Here is a 20,987-nt window from a genome sequence, read left to right as displayed (position 1 = left end):
TATCAATATACAATGCTTTCTATGAATATGACCATAATTTAGTGTGGTCTTAAATAATTTAATCAAATATTCCATTTCCTCATTCCTTGCCTGTGCGGTCCTCTGTTGCTCTATTTTTTCTCTCTTCAAAGCTTGAATGGTATTTACTTTTCTGAACGACTCCCAAAGCACATTAATTTGAACGTCTCTAAAAGATTCTCGGAGAACTGTAAATATAATTTTAATCAGCCTTACTTCTTAAACACAAATTTCTTTTTAGGTGTGAGTAAAAAAAAAAAATACATGCACAACTCTTTTTTTATTGCTGCAAAAAGTATATAACACTATCCAGTGACAAGTTTTTACTTACACGATACGCACATGGACTGTTGGTTACAGAGATCTGAGCTCTTGTGTTTGACTTGTCAGATGTCACTGTGCTCCACTTGCCCTCCTGAGAGCAGCTCAGGCCCCTCCTGCGGGGTCGGCTCCCTGGAAGGTACGGGAAGGTGAGGGTGGCTTAGTGAAGGCTCCGCTCTGGAATTAACGTCACTAGGCCTTTGCCTCGGGAAGTAGCCCCATTGTCTGGATTTCAGTTGTATCTGTTTCTTCAGCAAGTTGCTCTGCCCTCCTAGGGGACACCCTTGCCCCTGAAGCGGCCAGGTTACCGAAAGCCAATTCTATAGAAAAAGTTGCTGAGTGGCCAATGCATTCAGCGCCAACTTAGCAAATCCGTGTGTGTGTAGCAGATGAGGTAGCACAGTTTTATAAAGTACCCAGTGAGAAGTGGGTCTGTGGTCACCAAATATTGGCCACCTGCCTCTGCTAGGCACTATTTCAACACCGCGAGGCAGTCAGCTCAGGGAGCTTCGCCAAGATTACACCGTTTAGAAGAGTCTATTTTGACTCCAGAAGCAAAGGACTTTCTTCTGCTCGGGTGCATTTTCAGTGCACAGTGCTCAGCGCCCTATTTCTTAGCTGGAATGACACCTAAGGAGATGCTTCTCTCACCTGCCCCCGGGTACCAAGTGGGACAGCTCCTGTAAGAGCAGCACTCCAAGTGCTTTTCTCAAGAGAATGAATTGGTGACCGATTAATTTTAAAACGTCATTTATGATCTTGATTTAGGCACATCCTATTGAAGGCTGTCCACCCACTGCATTTTTTTATCCTGATTGGCATTTATTGTACCTTTAGCCAGTGAGAGCCCCTTCAAGTTGCTCCAGTGCTTTTAACACCTTGCTGACCGGTCACGAGATAACTTGTGTGTGCACTTAACATTAATTTAAGTAACTTAAGGTCTGAAAGCAGTGGAGAATTTGAAAGGCGTGCTCTTTGTTTAGGCTCAGATTATGAGAGGCTTGAGGTAGGAGCCGCTGCAGCGCTCGGCACTGATTTCGGCTGTCCCTGGTTTCCTCTGCGATATGCGTTTTTCTCAGCTCGCCAGGCAGTATTTCCAGAGACGTGGCGAACTATATGCTTAATTTCGACGTATGGTAATATAAATATAAGATATGACAAAATAGAGTACATTTAAGTTTATTCAGACGCTTTCATTTAATATTCAAGGGCAGAAAAGTAGGCGGCCCGATGGGCGAGCTCTTGCTCCAAACAGCAGGTCGGCAAGTCCAACGTGACCCAGAAGATGTTCTCCGCCCCTCGTTCCCTGCGGGCCCCAGGCCTGCACCCAGCCTTTTCTCTAAGGGCTTTGCCGTCTTAAAGTGGGGGGTGGGGGGTCGTCTCATGCTCATTGCTGTTGGGTGGTCGTCGTTTCTGGGCCTCTTCTGTGGGTACATAAAATATTTCATGAGTTCAAGTCGATGTTTCCAATGCAGATGCAGGACTTTCGGATTTTGACCTAGCTTCTCTATTACATATTTTTTTCCTTGCACGCTGAAAATCCTGACTCCGAAAGACGTAGGAGACGATTACATTATAATATCTCATTGAGTTTTTTATTTGTTTTATCCACATTACACCAGAATAACAATACGAATATTACCAGCACCTGTTATAAAAACTGGAGACAGTTTTAAAAAATCGGGGGCAAGTGCTCCCTCCGCCCCCATTATTTTTGGTTGAATTATAGCAACAGCATCAGAGCACATAGTCATTATATACCTGCTCCTTTTTACCTGTTTGTCTTAGCTCGCAAATCCGTAGGTGCCCGATACTCGCCCTTAGAACTTAGGTAACTGGCTCTCTCGTTGCTTCGTTTCCTAGGCCTGTTCTCTAGTAGCTACAGAACAGGCTGCGAAACAGCGCTTCCTGAATACCGCCTGTTGTTAGCAGCCTGTTACACAATTTAATTCATAGTTGAATTGTGTGTGTTGTTTTTAAGTACTTTTTTAATTGATTTTGGAGAGAGAAGGGAGAGGGGGAGAGAGAGAGAAACGTAGGTGGGAGAGAAACACCGGTGGGCTGCCTCCTGCGTGCCCCCTGTGGGGGTGGAGCCCGCAGCCCGCCGCGGGCCCTGCCCGGGAGTCGCACCGCGGCCTCCTGGCCCCTGGGTCAGTGCTCGCCGGCAGAGCCACGCCGTCTGGGCGAACTGTGGTTTTTATGATCTATCCTGTTTCTCCGTTTTGGGCTACTTTGTCAAGGACTCTTACGGTTTGCATGTTGGGTCTTCTTTGTGTATCCTAAATATCCATCATTTTCTCTTAAATCCTTCTCATGTGTGTGTTTGTTTATTAGTTCTAGAACTTTCCTCTGGTGGCTTTCTACTTACGGCCTTATTTGTCGTGTTCATCCACTCTTGTGTCCTTTCTAGTCCAGTTTTCGTTTCTAAGGGAATTTTTCCCCCCTTACATTTCTGAGTCTTTCCTGAGCTCTGACACCTCCTCTCTGAGTTTGTAAAATTGTAATTTATTTGTTCCTTAGCGTGTCGCATCGTTTTCTTAATGCCTTTTAGCTTATTTTGAAGTGGTAGCCTGTGGACTTGATCTGCTTTATGAGTAGGCTTCCCTGTAAGTGCAGGTGTTATTCTACCCCTTGCCTCCTTTTTCTTGTAGTAACTTTTTTATGGGTTTGACCAGAAAATTTCTCATATTTATGTGCAGTCCATTTTCTCAGGCTTTTAGAAGGCTGCATGGTTTCTTCAAATAGTGATAAAATATAAAATAACGTTCTTTCTGAGAGTCCCTGGCTCTGCTTCCCTCCCGCACGTTGGTCTAGACTTTCTCTTTCCTGTCTGTCGACTCTGCCCTGACGCATCTGTTCCAGCCCCGCAGCTTCTCTCCTGGGCGAGGCCCCCTTGGAGGGGACCCTGGTGGGCCCGTTTCAAGAACACAGTTGACCTGGCTCCTTCAGCGCTCACTGGGGACCCTTGTTCCTACCTGCTACTGGGGGGACAGCCCCTCACACGCTTCAGCGCCGGTTCCCAAACTGCCCCCTTTCTTTCCAGCCAAGACTTTTGAGCTCTTTGGGGCCCTCCCTTCTCAGGCCGTTTAGTCGCCCCATCATGTCGCCTCCCCGGCCGCCTCTTGCGTAGAGACGGATACCACGTTGGCTTTGTGACTATTATCACCTGTATTGGGGGCTGGAGGGGACACCTGGTCACCTTGTTTTCTTACAAATGTTTTGATATGTCTTTTATTTTACTATTTAGTTGCTGTATCTATTTTTACAGGGAGATTCTGGAAGATCCTAAAGCTATGCTTCCACTTCCACTGTCACCTTCCCAGGCACGATGTCATTGAAAGCAGGCATCGGTGTGGGGAGAAGTGAGGGGATAGAGCGAAATCACAATAGCACCTGTGCGTACCAGGGTAGGGTGGCTGGAGGGAGAAGCAGAAGTGACCACGAGAGCAGGACCGCAGATTTGGTCAGTGTGTGGTAGCCTTGCAGCAATATGAACAATATAGACATATCTGTGGAGTTACTTAAACGTATAGCCTTTAAATGGTGGCATTTAAAGAGCGTGTCTTTCTTCCCTTCCTGCCCCATTCCAGCCCCTGCCTCCCACCCAGCAGAGGTCCCCCCATCCTGCTTGCACGGCACCTCGGAGCCCGTGGTCGGGGAGACGCCGAAATGGCCTCGGCAGTCAGACGTTCACTGAGAGCCGAGGTCGGGGGTCCAGTGTTAGCTCTCGTGTGTCACGGTTTCCAAGGGACGAATTCAAAACCCTGGCCTAGAATTTCTCAAGCTAGCCACGGCTGGCAGCAAAGTCTAGTCCAGATTATGCAGAGTAGCAGACATGATTCGTTGTTTATATTGTCCTCCCAAATTTATATTGTTGGACGTTCAAAATATTGGTTGAGCTCCTGCTTTGTGCTAAGGGGCATGTGCATGCGCAGGGGATGCAGGGGACTCTGGTCTCCAGGGCATGAGCTGTTGCCCAGAGAAGCTCACACTGTCAGTCTTGGCGTCAGGCAGAGCAGAGCCGCTCATGCAGATGAGTTTTTGAAATGCCAAGACGTCTTTAGAATCACATCAACCTAATCCTTAAAACTCGATTCTTAAAAAATTCCCCCCAAAGACATGCAAACTCTTGAAGCTATGCTGGACCCCAAGGCCCAGCAGGTGGGGCGCCTGGAGTGCTGGGTTCCCCACCAAAAAGTTCCTAGCGATGGCGTGGTTCCCTTCATGGCATGCTTGTTTGCTGTTATTTCCCATGTGATTTTAATTGAATATCAATTTATAGAGAAGCCTAGTAATGGCATTAAAATCAAAACAGTCAGGTTTATTTCAGATAAAGTTACTGCAAGCAAAGATTAGTGTATTTTGAATGCACTTGCTGTTTAAATAAAAGTTAATATAAATCCCTTTATCAATGAATAGTCTTTTATGTAAAACAAATAAGCACTTTCCAATTATATTTCTGTAGATTAAGAATTTTATTTATTAGCTTTGCTTAAAGTGAAGAAACCCAGGACATGGACAGTTGCTCAACAGGCCCCCACTCCATCAGACAATCCTCGTAAACACACGTCGTGCCATTTATAAAACAGCATGTGCTGTCTTTTCTTTTCCCTTCCATCTTTTTAAATCTCCATTTACCACCAGGTTATAAACCTTTTGAATGCTGAGACTATGTCCTTTATATCTTGGTATCCCCATCAAATGCTCACTGAGGAGTTGGTGATGGCGATGGTGGTGCTGTGACACACAGGAGAAAGACTTCCCAATTTGTCCCACTTCAGCCTCAGACGTCAACATGGTTGGATTTGTCCCGTCAGTTAGTTACTTTGTGTAAGATCTGGGAAAACTGAAAAGACAGTAATAATCTGGCTCTTTGAGAGAGAATCTCATTAGAAAGGTAAAAAATATAAACATGAAATGTTAACAATTTGCCACATTATTTAGATGTCATATAAAATTTATATATTAAATTCCAGTCTTCACAAGAGTATTTTGATCTTATTTATAAAGTGTCCCCCCCCCCCCAGACAAACAGCAATTGTTTTTTAGGCCCACCTGTTTTCCCTTTTTCCTTGCACATATTTGGCAATCTCCAGTAGGAAGAGAATGATTATAGCCATTTTACGCACCTGACACATTTTTAACATCAGTCTAATTTTCTGGCCCTATTTCTCGCCTAGGAAGGGAATTCCATGGAGAGACAGTATGAGGCAGCCCGGCAGGCCCTGATGGGAAAGACGCCTCCGCATCACACGCTCCTGTTTCAAAGGTAGAGATTTCTCATGTTGACTGACACCCGGCCATCCCTAGAGTGACTTTCTAGTATCCAAATATAGCGAGTGAATCCTGAATCATCAGCATAAACGTGGGCCTCTATACTAAAATGAACCCAGTAATTCAGAATAAAAAGGACCTCTAAATTTAAATTTATTTTAAATTATAGTTCTTTCTAGTGTCTGTAATTTTAAGCTATCTGTGGACAAATTTTTAACCAATATAAATAGTAAGTTTGTCTTTCTATCCACTCTATCTGAAAAAGCGTGATTAATTTCCTCCACATTGGGAGGCTATTTTTGGATGGCCTGACTCAAAGGACAGGCTGCCTGCTATATACAGGGTTCTACTGGGGGCCGGGAGGGTGGTGGCCAGATGATAGGCAGTGTTCCCCAGAGCAGCGAAAGCTGGGGCCTGCGTGACCTCTCACTCGCAGAGTGGCCATGTCTGTTAAAACTTCATAGACAGAGAAACTAAGCAGTTTTAAATATGAGCTCCAAATGGGTCACGCTGGGACAGATAGGTGCTTTGAATTTGCATGCATTTGTATGCAGTTGGGCCAGTGTGCACACAGCCAGTCTATTTAGCAGGTCCGGGGTGAATTGTGGCAGAATTTATTCCCTGAAAATGGTTAATGATTCTTTCAAGTCACTCTGGGGAAACAGGCCAGTATAGCTGAAAAAAGAATATTTTGTACTGTATTTCAGTGAAGAGTATAATACTAGAATTGTAGGTAATTGGCCTCTATTAATGGTTTAATGGGTAAGAAATGCGTACACCGATACAAGTTTGCTTACGCCACAAATTAGAATGGAATAACGCCAGCTCTGAGGCGTGTGTTTATGAGCGGATTTTATTGACATTTGCGCTTACGCGGAATGTATTGGTCCGTGTTTGGGTATTAGATGAGTGTACGCTTGCTCTCATTACAAAATTCTTTGGATTTTTTTGTTATCTCCAATTTCAGGGGTTCAGTACCAGCGCCCATGGATAGTTTGCATTATTTCTCAACTTTAGAACTCCAGAAAGGCTTCGAGATTTCTGAAGAATATTTTAAAACCTCCTTTGGATACCCCGAAAAGAGGTGAGTTGCCTTTCGTTGGGTGGAGAGGGTTGTTTCTGCTGGTCAGTTAGGATCACATCGCCATCCGAGGCTTCGGACAAACCTGAATCTGGGAAGCAGGGCCCCGCCTCCCGCCACGGAACTGGGGGGAGCAGGTGCTGGCCCGCTAGGGGGGACACCGGTGTATAACCTAGGTTCATACAATGGGAAGCTTCTCTCTGGGACTCTGAATCTTGAGGGAGTGACAGAAAGATGCAGGGGCAGTTCGAGGTCATTCAGGTCTCCAGCGGTGGTGGAACAAGAGTCCACTGGGAAGTACACGCCTGGTGTGTACCAGGCTCTTCCTGCACCGCGCCTCAGCTGTGTCTTGGCGCCTCGTTGTTAAGCCTGCTTCTCTGGTTTTCCATTAAGTCTATAAACTACCCAATAGCTTTTCAATAACTCTCTTTTTAATATTCAAATCAGCCAGAGTTGACGTCTGATTTGCAGTCAACACCCCTGATGGACACAATGCTGTATTTCAAAATGTTTACTAACTGATGTCCGATATGTAGAATGTCATTTTGGGGTTCCAGTGCTTAATATATCAAAGTGTGGTTCAAAACCTGACTGCGTATAAGCTGAGGACTCTGAATAGACCACAGCAGACCCTCCACTACTGATTATAGTGCTCGGCTTTTGTGGGCATCCCGCTGCACTCCGTTTCTACTTCAGCCGGGCCTGCCACAATTGGCCATCTCTCTGTAGACCTTGAATCCACACTTCCCAAGCAAAGATCTGGCCGGATGAGTCAACCACCGTCTACTGTGGGGCGCCACTCTTGGGTAGAGATCTCTAACCAGGGCCCTCACAGGTAACAGGCTGGTTTATAGACCGGTTGCCCCTGTGTCAAGCACCCATCCTTGATCCAATCATCTGTACCCAGAGCAGTGACAGAAACCAAGTAAAGAACTCTTCAGAAGGGGTCTGTGCCTTTACAGCCCCTCTGATGTATGTGAATGCACAGCGACACACTAGACAAGAAGTGTGACTGGAAGGAAGTACACTAAAGTATTAACAGTGGATAGTCCTCTAGAATGATCAGTTATTTTTATTTTCTTCTTTATATCTTTTCTGTAACTCCTAATTTGTCTACACAGGATATCTATATTTTTTATTTTTATATATCCTAAGAAACTTTTAAAAAATCCATGACAATTTGATGAAATACTCAAAAAATGGAGAAAATTAGTCCTTTAGGTACAATTTCTCATATCACTCTATATGTTAAAAATTTTTAGATAAATTATAAAGAGTTAAACACAAGTCAGTGCCTGTAATATAATAAGTGTTAAAAGTCCAATGCAAATGTATATCAAGTATAATGTCGTTCTAAAAATAGTCATGTGCATGTACAGAAAAAATAATACAGGAAAGAAATTCACCAGAATTTTATCAGTTACTGTCTTTTAATGATGAAATTATGGCCAATTTTAATTTTCTTTGTTCTTTCCCATTTTATAATTTTTATAATTTTCAAAGTGTTCATATAAGCTTGAAAAGTTATTTTAAAAGCCTGCCACAACAAAGGGATATTGTTATGGTGGTGATGTGTCATAATGAGAATGACAATTTAAAAATGAGTCATGCTTTCTTTCATTTCTGAGTTTTATTGTTGTAACACTTTGGGCTTCCCTCAAAATTTAATGATGAAAAATAGCTGTCGCTTCTAAATGGCCCACCCCAGTCTGCACATTTCACTAGACACTAGAGACTCCGGCGTTATGATCAGCTAATTAGGTTTCTGTGACAGTGTTGAAACTATGGATCTCTGCGGATTTATTTAAGCTTGGAATTTTTAGTACAGTGAGGCAGGTGGATGGGAATGCAGTGGGAAAGCGAATGTCTCCCTTAGGCTGCTGTAATAAATTACTGTGGATGCGGGGGGGGGGGGGGGGCATGACAAACAGACGATCATTTCCACGGCTGCGGAGGCTGAGGAGTCCGGGACCAGGGTGCCAGCGTGGTCAGCTTGTGATGAGGCTCCTCGTGCCGGTTTGCAGGCGGCTGTCTTCTTGCTGTGTCCTCACGTGGTGAAAAACAGAGAGAGGAAGCAGGCTGTCTTCCTGTCCCTTCTCCTAAGGACACTAATCCCCTTCTTGAGGGCCTCGCCTCCTGACCCAGTCACCTCCCAAAGGCCCCACCTTCTTAGACTACCACACTGGGGGTAGGGTTTCAACACAGGGGGTTTTAGGGAGGGAACACAACGTTTAGTCTATAACAGAAAAGAATGCCTCGAAGGCCGCAGTGGGCTCTAGACACATCACCTGTCCCCATGCTGACAAGGGTGGTAATACGTGTGACTTTCAACTCCACCACTTCTGACTTCTGACTTTCTTCCTAAGCGTTTTTACTTAATACTTTCTTTGATACAAAGGAAAAGGAATTGTTGAAAGGCAGGACTTGTTCTGCAATCCTTTTTTGGTGTGTGTTTTAAATGAAGAGGTATTGTTTTCCAAAAGTAAGAGACCAAAACATATGTGTTACAGGTTTAATTGTGTCCCTCCAAAATTCACATGTTGGGGTTCTAACCCCCAGCACCTAAGATGGTGGCCTTATTTGGAAATAGGGTCATTGCAGGTGTAATTAGTTCAGGCGAGGTCATATTGGAGTAGGGTGAACCTTTAATTTAATATGACTGGTGTCCATAGAAAGAGAGGAAGTTTGAATACACACACACACACACACACACACACACATACATATCACGGAGAGAGCTTGGGGTAATGCACAAGCCAAGGAACACAGAAGATGGCCAGCAAACCACCAGAAGCTAGGCGAAAGACCTGGAACAGACTCCCTCACAGCCCTGCCCACACATCGCTCTCAGACTTCTAGATTCCAGAGCCGTGAGACAATAAATTTCAACCACTCAGTTCACAGTACTTTGTTATGATGACCCTATAAAACTAATATCTATTAATGAAAGTCCACTGAAATTTTCTTTCTGTGTCCCCTTGAACATATATATATCATTTGAGATTTCGCCATAAAAATCTATGGATGATTGTCTTTCACCAAAGAAGGAAAAACATCTTTATGTTTTTATGGGTTAGAATAAAAGATCTAGCCCGTAAAACATGAATGTATCTAAGGCTGAATTTAAGGAGCAAGGCTCAGTCTAGTTATACTTCTAGAGAGAAGAGCCCGGGCATGGGTTAATAACGGCAGTTGTCCACTGCCAGGGGTAGGGGAAAGAATTACTCAGTTACTGGAAATTCCGGGTGTTGACAGTGTTGGTCTCAGTTTATACTTTTCTAGGAAGTTCTTCCTGACCAAGCTCAATAACTCTGTGGGAGCAAGAGATTGGGAGACAGTCTTCTAGGAGCATGGGTGTCCTACCTGAAGGGGGCTAGCATTCTGTGAGGCGGCTCCAAAAGCTGTTGTCTAACAAAAAGAAGACAGACCCAAGAACTCAGCCCAAGAGGGGCCTCCTCCATCCAGCAAGCAGTTCTACTTCTCTATCCATTGAGCGGAAACCCTAGGTGCAGGGAGATTGCCCATCCTGGACTCTCTCTGGATGGGAACATTGGTGCCACCTCGCCTTCGCTGTCATTGATAGGAAGCTGAGGTCCAGCGGGAGGCAGGTGTCCGTGCTCAGCTGGATGGGGGCTTTGCAGGAGAGCTGGTCCTGGATTCCAGTCATGAGCTACCACCCAAGTGCTGTAGCCTCTGCTTGTCATTCAGACATAACACAGACAATGTGCTTGGGCCCACATTGGACGTGTCACCCTCAGTATGCATATGCCACCCACTACATTTCCTCCTGGGTCAAGGACAGGCCCGGAGAGCCACCTGGACTGTGCTTCCAGCGGTGGAGCCCTGAACTCCTGAAGACACCTCCTTAAGACTTGCTCCTACCCTTTTCTCCTCAGCTTCAGTCACAGTATCATCCTGGCTGCCATAGACACCTCGTTTGCATGGCAGGCTCTGTCTTGAACAGACTCCACTTGCATCAGCCTTTGCTCCTGCCAGACAGGAACTTAAATGTGGAGTGTGAACAAGTGGAGATCAACTTGAACTTGACCCTTGAAACATATTTTTTTGTGGAGATTGGAATCATTACATGGAACTATAGAGAAGAAAGGTAATCACAGCCAACTATTAGTCTCCAGGAAACAGCTATCTATGAATTTTCAACATTTTAAATCAACCTTTGGCTAAATCCTGAAAAGACATAGCTATGAGGTCAAAACTTAATATAATCAACACTGACACTGAAAAGTAGAGCTCTAAGGACAAAGTTTAGGAGGTGGGGGTGGAAAGTCAATATATATCATCTGCTGTTGATGGAACAAGAAGTGGAGGTTTTAAATATGATACATGAAGATGAAGATCTGACAGATGGAGGAACTGAAAATAGTGATAGAACTGTTCAGGGGGAGGAAATGTCGGGGAAGTGTTATTAAGTGGGCTGAATCCTTTCCAGCCAGAGCAGAAATCCATATCTACCAAAGCCGTGTCTAAAGCTGATACATCAGTAAATGTCAGTAACATATTATTTAGAAATCAGAAGATTATTGTCAGGACATCTAAAACAGACATAGTTAAAAATGGTTGGCTCTCAGGAGAGTGAAATTGGGGTGATTTTCGCTTTTTATTATAAGCCCTTCTGTATAATATGACTTAGTTTTCACTATATTCATATGGTAGGTTGATTAAAGTGTTAATGAAATGTTTTTGGAGAAATGTGAAAAATCACAGAAGAAAAGATTAATATATTTTGATGATGTAAACATTTTAAGTTTCTCTAGGTTCAAGATAAAGTTAAAAGGAAAACAGCAAGCTCTTTAAAATACAACCAAAGAGTTGACATTCAGTATATAAGGAGTTCACACACATTGATATGGAAAACACGAACATCCTCAAAGGATAAATGAGGAAAAGACGTAAACAGTTTACAAAATATGGGAGACAAGCTAATTAATACACACAAGAAATAGTGTTCAGTCTTGCTGTGAACAAAGCTCACAGAAAGCCAGGGAGCAGGGGACTCCCACAGGAGAGCGACCTGGTGGGAGGAAGTGTGCCACCCAGGCCACAGCCTGACCTTATCCTAAAAGCCGGATGAAATCACAGTCCCCAAACTAGCGTTAGACATGCCCAGTGTGTGTTCCAGATCAGGCCTCCTCACATGCTTTCATGTTCTCTCTCCTTGAAGTAGCAGGAACCCCTGTATCTAAATTGCACTTGATTCTAACGTCCTAGAAATTGGGACCTGAGCCTCACGCATCTTGTTTTACACTCCAGCACCTATCACGAGGCCTTGCCCTTAGCAGCTATTCGGTTATGTTTTGTATAATTGACGAGAAGTCCCTGCTAATACGAACAGTACTTTGTCAGCTGCTATCTAGGCCTTGCTACAGATACCAGTGAAAACCTGAGCGCAACAGAGACTTGTTCGCAGACCACTGACAGGACTTGATAACGGTAACCCAGTGAAGTCACTGGCACAGGTCGTGTGGCCATCAGTAGCTTCCCATCTAACGGGTATCCTTCATTTTTCGATTTTCAGCGACAAGGATTCCCATGCTACCAAGAAATATCCTGCGTTGTTTCAGTCCTGTCCCTGGTTAAAAGAATTGCCTTTTGAGCCTCCAGGAACAAGTGATATTAAGGGGGATCTGGCCCTAAAAGGTAGGAGTCGTCTTGCATCTGGTTCTCGTATAGATAGTAATATTATAATGATATGTATTTCTTACTCTTTTTCTGACTGTTACAGACTTTTTTTTTTTAACTAAATGAGTGTTTTAAGTCAGAATCTCTCCTTGTAGGCAAGGTGGGGTTTTGTCTCCATGGAGAGGAATGTTGGGAAAGGTCGGGCATGTGCCCAAGGCTAGTAGCTCTGCCCGCCGGGGGCGCTGCCCACAGGGTCCCCTAGGGCAGGGCCCATGCCCTCCGGGGAGAGGTGACCAGCTGGCTCCTTTAGGGACGGCGAGGAGCTTGCGGGTTTCAGGCTGCGGACCCTCTCTGGCTCTCGGAGAACCCTGATGGTTTTAGGTTTGAAGGATCGGGCCCAGTTCCCCCCGCCCCCCACTTTGCCCCCTTTTTGCCCATCGCTCCCCGACACACACGTGAATGCATGTCTCCGTGCACAGACAGGCGGTCGTTGCGTCTTCGTCCCTGGGCTCGGTGGCAATGCTCATAGATGACAGTGAGTGAAGGCCCCGAACAGTGTGGGGGCGACCGAAAGGCTGGAGGTGAGAAAGAGCAGAGGAGAAAGCGGCCCCGTGTAGGCAGCCGGGGCCCGGGGAGCAGCCGATGAAGGAATGAGCAGATGGGGGGATTCTCCAGGCCCTGGGGGCCAGGAGGGGGCCTCCGCTTGTAGCCTGAGGTGGGGGTGGGATGTCCGGCCTGAGCCCAGAAGAGGCCATGAGGACCCCCTGCTTGCTCAGGTGACCAGGGGAACCAGAAGCAGAATATAGACCTGTTAGGTTGCCAGGGACAAGAGGACGCAACGGATGGCACCTCCAGTAGGAAGAGGGTCCCAAAACAGCCACCTTCTAACCCGTTTAAAGGCGACTCCCTCCTTAGCTGTGGTTCTCTTGGGGACAGCTGGCGGAGATAAGGTGTTTTCAAGGATTTCACTCCTGAGGGAGGGAAAGCAATAAGGGTTGGGGTCCCAGGACTGCAGTTCCAGGAAATAATCCCAGACTCTCAAGTGGACACTCTGTCATCTTACAGCAGGGGCGAGTGTTCTAGGGACCCCTTAAACGCTGCGACCTGCCACTCCAGCACCTGAGGGGACCCAGGGGCCCTGGTCCCACAGCCCGTCACAGCCCAGGCTTCCCACTGCACAATGTGTCTAGACCTTCCCTGTCTCATTTTCTCTTCTCTGCCCGTATTCTCATTCTGAACCCGACAGCAAAGTGGGGCTGTTACCTGCGGGGGGTACAGTGGAAAGAACATTGGATTAGGAATCAGAAGGCCTGGGTTCTGCTTCCATTTCTACTGTTGTCTGCTGTCTACTGTTGGGCAAGTCAGTTAGTGTCTGAGAATGAAAGTGTCTGTCCTGCAGGAATAGAATAATACCCTACCCCCGTCTACCGCCGTGATGCACGTGTATCATGATGTGCCATGTAATTCAGTGATACGGAGCCAGACAGGACGAGCATGGTGACGTAAGAAGGTGCTAGATACCTGCTGGGCGTGACGACTGCCCATTTTCTTATGCATAGCAGGAGGTCGTGATAGTTTCCTCAGTGATGGTTTTGGAGACTTACTCTGTTCCTTTGGCCATGTTTCCCTGTTTCCTCGTATGTCTTTTGATCTTTGCTTGAAAGCTGGGCATATGAAAAGGCGGCCTCCTCCCCGAGCCTGCAGACTGGCTCAGTGCAGGGAGGACCTTGACCAATGAGCAGGGCGTGTGCCGAGCCCAGAATCAGCCCAGCTCCAAGGCTCAGGGTCTTGGCAGTTCTTTCCTGGACACACGCTTTCCCTGGGCTCTTTCCAATTCCTCGGTGTATGCAGGTGCTTTAAAAAAATGTCTTCATTTCTCTGAGAGACCCCTGCTTCTCCCTGGGGCCTCAGCTGTTCCGTCCTGTTCCTCAACTGGTCTTCTCTTGCCCCAGATCTGTGGGTCTGTCTCCCCCCTTGTGGTTTCCATGAGCCCCTTCCTTGGCTTCCTGTGGCTCCCCTAGACTGAGATTCCAGCTGCACCACTTTTGAACTCAGCTGAACCCCGCAGACACCAACCAGGCAGCGCCAGACAGGTGGGAACACTCCTCTACTCTCTGGGGAGGGAACTGGGAACCGGGCCCCCCTTCCTCGGAACTGTGCTTCAGCCCACCAGGGCAGGGGGTGAGGCAAAGGTGAGTAAAAACACCCCGGTATTTCCTACTTTTTTAATGTGGCTTTTCATTCATGGGCTGTTCACTCGGCTGCTGTAGGCCTCTGCCTGGTTTTCAGAGCTCCTATAAAGTTATTTTAGCCGGTCTCTAGTTGTTTGTTTAATGTCTCCCTGGGATAGTGAGGGCCTGGAACTTTCTGGTCTGCCATCTACCTGCCATCCCTCGCTGGCGGTTTTCTCATCAGTCGCATCACACTGCTGGCTCCGGGTCAGTCAAACTCTCTCGTCTTTTTCACATGAACTGCCAGACCAGGTTTCTATCAGACCATATATGCATACTTGGTTCTCTTTTACGTAAGTGCAACTTTTATGTTCATCTTTTTATCATTTTTGTCTCAGTCCCACATTGTAGCTTGATTAGATCATTTTGGGTCTTGATTCATCTCCCATATTTACTACTTAGAGATTTCTGTAAAGCCAGCAGGCATGCCACTTACGCCTTTGTCATGGTCACTGTCAAAAATAGGGTCCAGTGGCCCTGGCCTGGTAGCTCAGTTGGCTAGAGCATCGTCCCCATATGCCAGGGTTGCAGGTTGTATCCCCTGTCAGGGAGCATACAAGACTCAGCCAATGATGCATAAGTAAGTGGAACAACAAATCGGTGTTCCCCTCCTTCTCTCAAACAATCAATAAAATTTATGGAAAAATAGGATCCAGGACTTGGCCAAGAGTAACATCCTATGCAAGTCTCTAGAGACTCAGTTTCAGGGAAATCTACCTGGTATGTGATTCTGTTACAGGCATTGGGGTTCTCCGAGAGGAAACCACAGAGAAGCTTTCAGACAGATTTTATTAAGCTTATGCTCGAGCACAGAGGAGGCAGCACAGAGGAAGCAAAGGTCCTCTGAACTGGCTCTGGGGCCGGCTCTGCTTGGCTTTTATAAGCTGGAGACAAAGCAGACTTGCATGAAAAGATGGGCTTTTTGAAAAAGGCAGGCTTGTGGAATTCTCCATGTCAAGGTAGGAAAAACAAGTGGTTAGAAGGGAGATAAAATTCTGCTTTGTGCCCAAGTCCCTTTACTGTCTTGATTCCCGCTCACATCTCTCTGGTGCGTTTACATGAGAGACTGTGACAGGTGCCTTGCAGAAATCAAGGCATATTATATCAGTGGGATTTTCGAACTCGGACGTCAGCAAGCTTTCTACAAAGGGTCAGACAGTAAATGCTTCTGGGTCACGTGGACTCTTTGGCAACCACTCCACTCTACCATGGTGGTATGAGAGGACCCGTGGACAGTGTATCAATGAATAGGTGTGGGCTGGTTTCCAGTAAACTTAATTTACTAAAACTGGCTGCAGACCAGATTTAGCCTATGGGCTATAGTTTGTTGGCCCCCTGCCATAGTAAAAGGGAAATTAAGTTAATCTGAAATAATTTCTTTCGCAAATCCTTTTCAACGCTTATCTCTCACTACCCTATTTTCTAAACACACAAACCATTTCTTTAATAAACTCAAATTTGCTAAGTTTTAGAGTCAGGTATACTGGCTTGTGAACCTTTACAGTGATACCTCCGTTTTCAAACAGTTCAGAACTCGAACCATCTTCCAGAATGGATTACGTTCGAAAACCAAGGCACCACTGTATTTCTATTTTTTAAATGGCAGTATTATTTGTCTCCAGTACTTTTCTCACTGTCAATGAGTTCTCAGAGACCAGACACTCTAAAATTACTTCTGTAGCCCTGGCTGGTTTGGCTCAGTGGTTAGAGCGTCAGCCTGTGGACTGAAGGGTCCCGGGTTCAATTCCAGCCAAGGGCACATACCTCAGTTGCAGGCTCCATCCCCGGCCCTGGTCAGGGCACATACAGGAGGCAACCAATCCAAGCCTCTCTCACATGGATGTTTCTCTCTCTCCCCCCGCCCCCCTTCACCCTCCCTGAAAAGCAAGGGCAAGAATATCCTTGGGTGAGCGTTAAAAATAAGTAAATTAATCAATCAATTAAAATCACTTGTGTAAAGTGACTCCAGCTTCCCGGGCTGGTCCTGCAGGGCGCAGACCCTGGTGCTGATGGAGAAGGAAGGCCCCGCCCGCCGCGCTCCTCTTTCTTCTTCGGGCCTTGACTTTCTCAAGGCGCTTTTCTAGTTTATAATCTCTTGATGGTGGGAAAAAGCAAACAAGGGGGAGCCTTTTCTTTCCCTTCCTCTTTTTCTGGCCTCCGTGGGCTTGACGCCCTCTCTCAAGGAATGTGCCGTCCGGCCTGCGCGTGGCCTTGAAGGCCCTTGAACACCCTGGATGGACAGAGCGAGGCCCTGAGCCCGCGCGCAGCCCCCTCGGGTTTCCTTCCTCCCGCCGGGACCCTCTGCCGCGCTTTCCAGAACTCGGCTTCTGTGGCCGCCGTGTGGCCGCCTTCCGTCTCTGTGCCCAAACTCCTGCTGAACAGCCCTCGGGGGGCCTAGCTCCGTGGCCTCCTCGGCGCCTCCATCCTCGGGGAACAGGCAGCCATGGAGGGCGTTAGGCGAGGTTTCCCGGGGGGGGGGGGGGAGGCCTCTGCACGCTCTGTGCGTGCATGTGTGCACTCGCGTGTGCATACATGTGTGCATACATGTATGTGTACGCGTGCACGTGTGTGCACGCCTGTGTGTGCATGCATGTGTGTGCATGCACACGCTAAGTGTACTTCTGCACGGTTGTGAACGTGGGGTCCGGGCGCTGTCCCGGGGCTGTGAGCAGGGCAGAGGAGCGGCCCAGGACTTGTCCCTGTGCCCCCTTCTGCTCCTTGCGCCAGCGTCCACACCCAGGGCCTGTCCAAGCCCACACATGATGGGTTCTGAACCTCACCCTCTCTGTTTCTTGTTTGGATGTCATTTATTCCTTAAAGTTTGTTATGAAATAATTCTAAATATTATTCTGGTGCTTATATCATACAGTGCTTGTTTTCTTTGTTTCGTGTAGCAAGAGCTTAACTATATGTACTGTATCTTTTTTTTCTTAATGTTTTATAGCACATAAGCCGTCACTCCAATATGAAAAAGGGACTCTCCAACACAGACGACACACGGTGTCAGTCGTCAGTCGCCCGAGTTCCAACACCAAACCCACCCTTCCTCCCATCCCTCAGGGCCGCAAGTATACCGGCACTTGACATTTGACCTTAACATGGAAAACCTGCTCTGAGCATGTCCGGTTCCTGTGTCTAAGCTGGCCGTGGATCCTGGCTGTTTCTCACACAGCCAACTACCTGCAAAAGAATGTTCTATGTGCCTTAATTCTCTCAATCAGTTTCTTTTGTGACTCTCTGAATAGTGTTTATTTTTTTTACATAAGTTATTCTTAGCTTTTAGAAAAGTAATTTCAGTTTTTTCGCCTAGCTATTAATGATTTTTCCAGCTGCTTCCTGCTCTGAAATATCGGATGGCAAAATCTCCCAGGATCTCTGCGTTGCTATGTGCATAGTGATTTGTTTTGTTTTTAATTTTTTTTCCTTTTATTGAATTTCTTGGGGTGACACTGGTTAACAAAATTATACAGGTTTCAGATGCACAATTCCACAACACATCGTCTGAACACTGTATTGTGTGTCCGCCACCCAAGTCAGGTGTCCTTCCATCACCATTTATTTCCCCCCTATGATTTTTTGATATATACAACTGGAATTGTGCTCTTGAAATTTCAATGTGTCCATTTATAACATTAGCGTACACTCTAGGGAATTGAAATATTTTATTCCTCCGATTATGAAAGGATTGTAGAGTTCCACATAGCTGTGCCCAATATGATATCAACTGCATCTCTCAAAGGGAATTAATGTCATTTTTCATGGTTTTTTACTAGCTTTAACAATATGAGGGAATAAAAAGTACCAGATATTTTTTTATTTCACCCTTTCCTGGCTGATTATGTACTGCCTGTCGTTAGAAATGTTTTAAACACCTTTTATCATCTTTGTGCTTTCACTGCTTGCAGTTTGCAGAAAAAAATATTGAGTTGTTCTAGGTAAGGCTGGCATTTAGCTGGTATGTGCCAGGGAGATTGTCCTGGTTGTTAAAACATTGAAACAGATCCATTTGGATTGACAAGTGGTCTCTGCTCCAATCCTCTTTGCAGGAGGACTGCTGGGGTTGGGAGCCTTCAGTAGAAATGTACTAATTGTTATACATTTTAGATATCAAACCCTCTAATGACGTCCCCTTTTAAGATATCAAAACTGCCTTCAGAGCGCCTTCTCCCATGACTCAGATGTGGCTGTAGCTGTAGCTGTAGCGTGATTTGCAACGGTCTGTCTCTCACCAGGCCCTGCTCTCAGCAGGAGCTGCCCCAAGTCCTTCCCTTGGGGTTGGAGGGAGGGAATGGGGGCCATGGAGAAGGGAACAGGGCTGCGCAGGAAAAGGGAGGGAACCCTCCCTGGGAAGGTGGGCAGGCAGAGAGTGGACCCCGGTGCCCCCCAAATCTTAAAGAATAGTTTAACTTTCACCGGCATCATCTAAGCTTTTTAAGTTATTGTGAGATATTTCAGACGCGCTGGAAGATATGAAAATAAGTTACAGTTTCAGGCAACATGGAGGAGGTGCACTTTTCCCTGTTTCTCCGACTAAGTACAGCTTAAGCCCTAGAAATTACGTAGAAAGCAAATAAGAAGACTGGGAGGTGAAAGGGAGCAGAGACCAGCTGGGGACCTCAGGACCTGAGGGCTGGCACAGCGCTGAGTTCCCTGGTCTGTCTTTCTGCCTCAAATAGCCTGAACTGGGTGCTGGAGAAGCTGCAACCCCGAACGCTAACGGACAACAACGGCTTCAAGAAAAGCCCTGCTGTCTCCAGCTGCAGGCCGAGGAACAAGCAGCCTAGCACCAGAAAACCCCTGGACAGTAACCGACGGCCTTTAGCCAAATACCACGATACAGCTGTGGCTGGAACAACGTCCTCCTGCCCCCCCTGCTGGGATAGCGTCCGAGAAGTTCTTGTGCAGAGTAAAACTTCACTGCTACTCACTGTTAATGAGAACCCCCTCCCACAGTGTCCTTGAAGGCCACTTAGGGGCCTGCACTTCATTCCCACCTGGCAGTAACGAGGCCCCTCGGTCCCCTCCCTTCAGTGGTGTCAGAGAAGGTCTGTGGAGACCCAGGACTTTCGCCACGGACTCATCTCCTCGCGGTGCCAGAGGGCCCCTTCCCCTCCCAGCCAGGGTGGTCTCGGTGGAGGCCTAGTGGGGACTCTAAACTTCCACACTTGCCCAGCATTAATAATGCATTTTCCACCTTTCCCACCCTATGTCAAAATCAGCCAGGATATAGAAGAATTCACGACATCATCAACCAATAGGATTTAATTGACATTTATAGAACATTCCATCCAATGACAGCCCAATATACATTCTTTTCAAATTCTCATGGAACATTTATCAAGATACACCAACCATATCCTGGACCATAAAAAAACAAACAACACACAAACAAAAAACTTAAATTTAAAAGAATTGAAATCATGCAAAGTTGTTCTCTGACCACAATGGAATCAAACTAGAAGTTAGTAACAGAAAGATAACCCGAAAATCTCCAAACATCTGTAAACTAAACGGAACTCTCCTAAATAATTCATGGGTCTATGAGGAATCCTCTAGGGAATAAAGAAATATAACAAACTAAAAAAAAAAAAAAAAAAATACACTATATCAGCCCTGGCCAGTGCGACTTGGTTGGGCATCGTCCCTTGCACTGAAAAGTTGCTGGTTCAATTCCCAGTCAAGTCACATGCCTGGGTTGTGGGCTCAATCCCTGGTAGGGGGGTGTGCAGGAGGCGTCCAATCATTGTTTCACTCTCACATCGATGTTCCTCTCTCTCTCTCTTCCTCTCTCTCTAAAAATTTTTTTAAAAAATTTTAAGTACACCATATCAGAATTTGTGGGATGCAGCTAAAGCAGTGCTGAAAGGGAAATGTATAGCACTAAATGCATACATGAGGAGAGGGGAATCCTAAATCAATAAGCTTATACTTCAAGCACCTAGAAAAAGAGTGAAATAAACCCAAAACAAGCAGAAAGAAATAATGAGCAAAAATCAATAAAAATGAAAACAGAAAAATAATAGAGAAAAAACAATAAAACAAAGAGCTAGTTTTTGAAAAGATCAATAAAATTGGCAACTTTTTTCTGGTGAAACAGACAAAAGAAAAGACACAATTAATTACCAATATTAGAAATGAAGCAAAGGATGAAACTGCAATCTCTACAGACATCAAAAGGATAATAAGAGGATACCACAAACGACGCTACGTACATAAATTTGGCAACTTAGATGAAATGGACCAGTCCCTCAAAACCACACTACCAAACTTACCCACTATGAGATAGGTAATTGGAATAACTATATAGATATATTAAAGAAATTGAAGAACTACATTTCTCGTTTTAAAAACTACCCTGGAAAGAACTTTGAATACAATGCTGAATAGAAGCCGTGATAGTGGCACCTTTATCCACTTCTGAT

The 20,987-nt window shown here is 45.9% G+C and overlaps 1 protein-coding gene across 1 annotated transcript in view; it reads left to right on the top strand.

Moving 5' to 3' along the window:
• Positions 1–17,649, top strand: part of LRGUK (leucine rich repeats and guanylate kinase domain containing) — a 90,311-nt gene extending 72,662 nt beyond the window's left edge. The window contains exons 17-20 of the mRNA XM_087821011.1: positions 5,520–5,608; positions 6,581–6,697; positions 12,231–12,361; positions 17,510–17,649. Coding sequence (XP_087677137.1) covers positions 5,520–5,608; positions 6,581–6,697; positions 12,231–12,361; positions 17,510–17,649 — 477 coding nt within the window. The remainder of the gene's footprint in view (positions 1–5,519; positions 5,609–6,580; positions 6,698–12,230; positions 12,362–17,509) is intronic.
• Positions 17,650–20,987: the final 3,338 nt, after the last annotated feature.

The sequence above is a fragment of the Miniopterus natalensis genome, chromosome 10 (genome assembly GCF_054644295.1).
Source record: "Miniopterus natalensis isolate mMinNat1 chromosome 10, mMinNat1.hap1, whole genome shotgun sequence".
In the NCBI taxonomy this organism is placed as follows: domain Eukaryota; kingdom Metazoa; phylum Chordata; class Mammalia; order Chiroptera; family Miniopteridae; genus Miniopterus; species Miniopterus natalensis.
The sequence above is the reverse complement of the archived record's forward strand: the minus strand, read 5'-3'. Positions and strand labels throughout refer to the sequence as shown.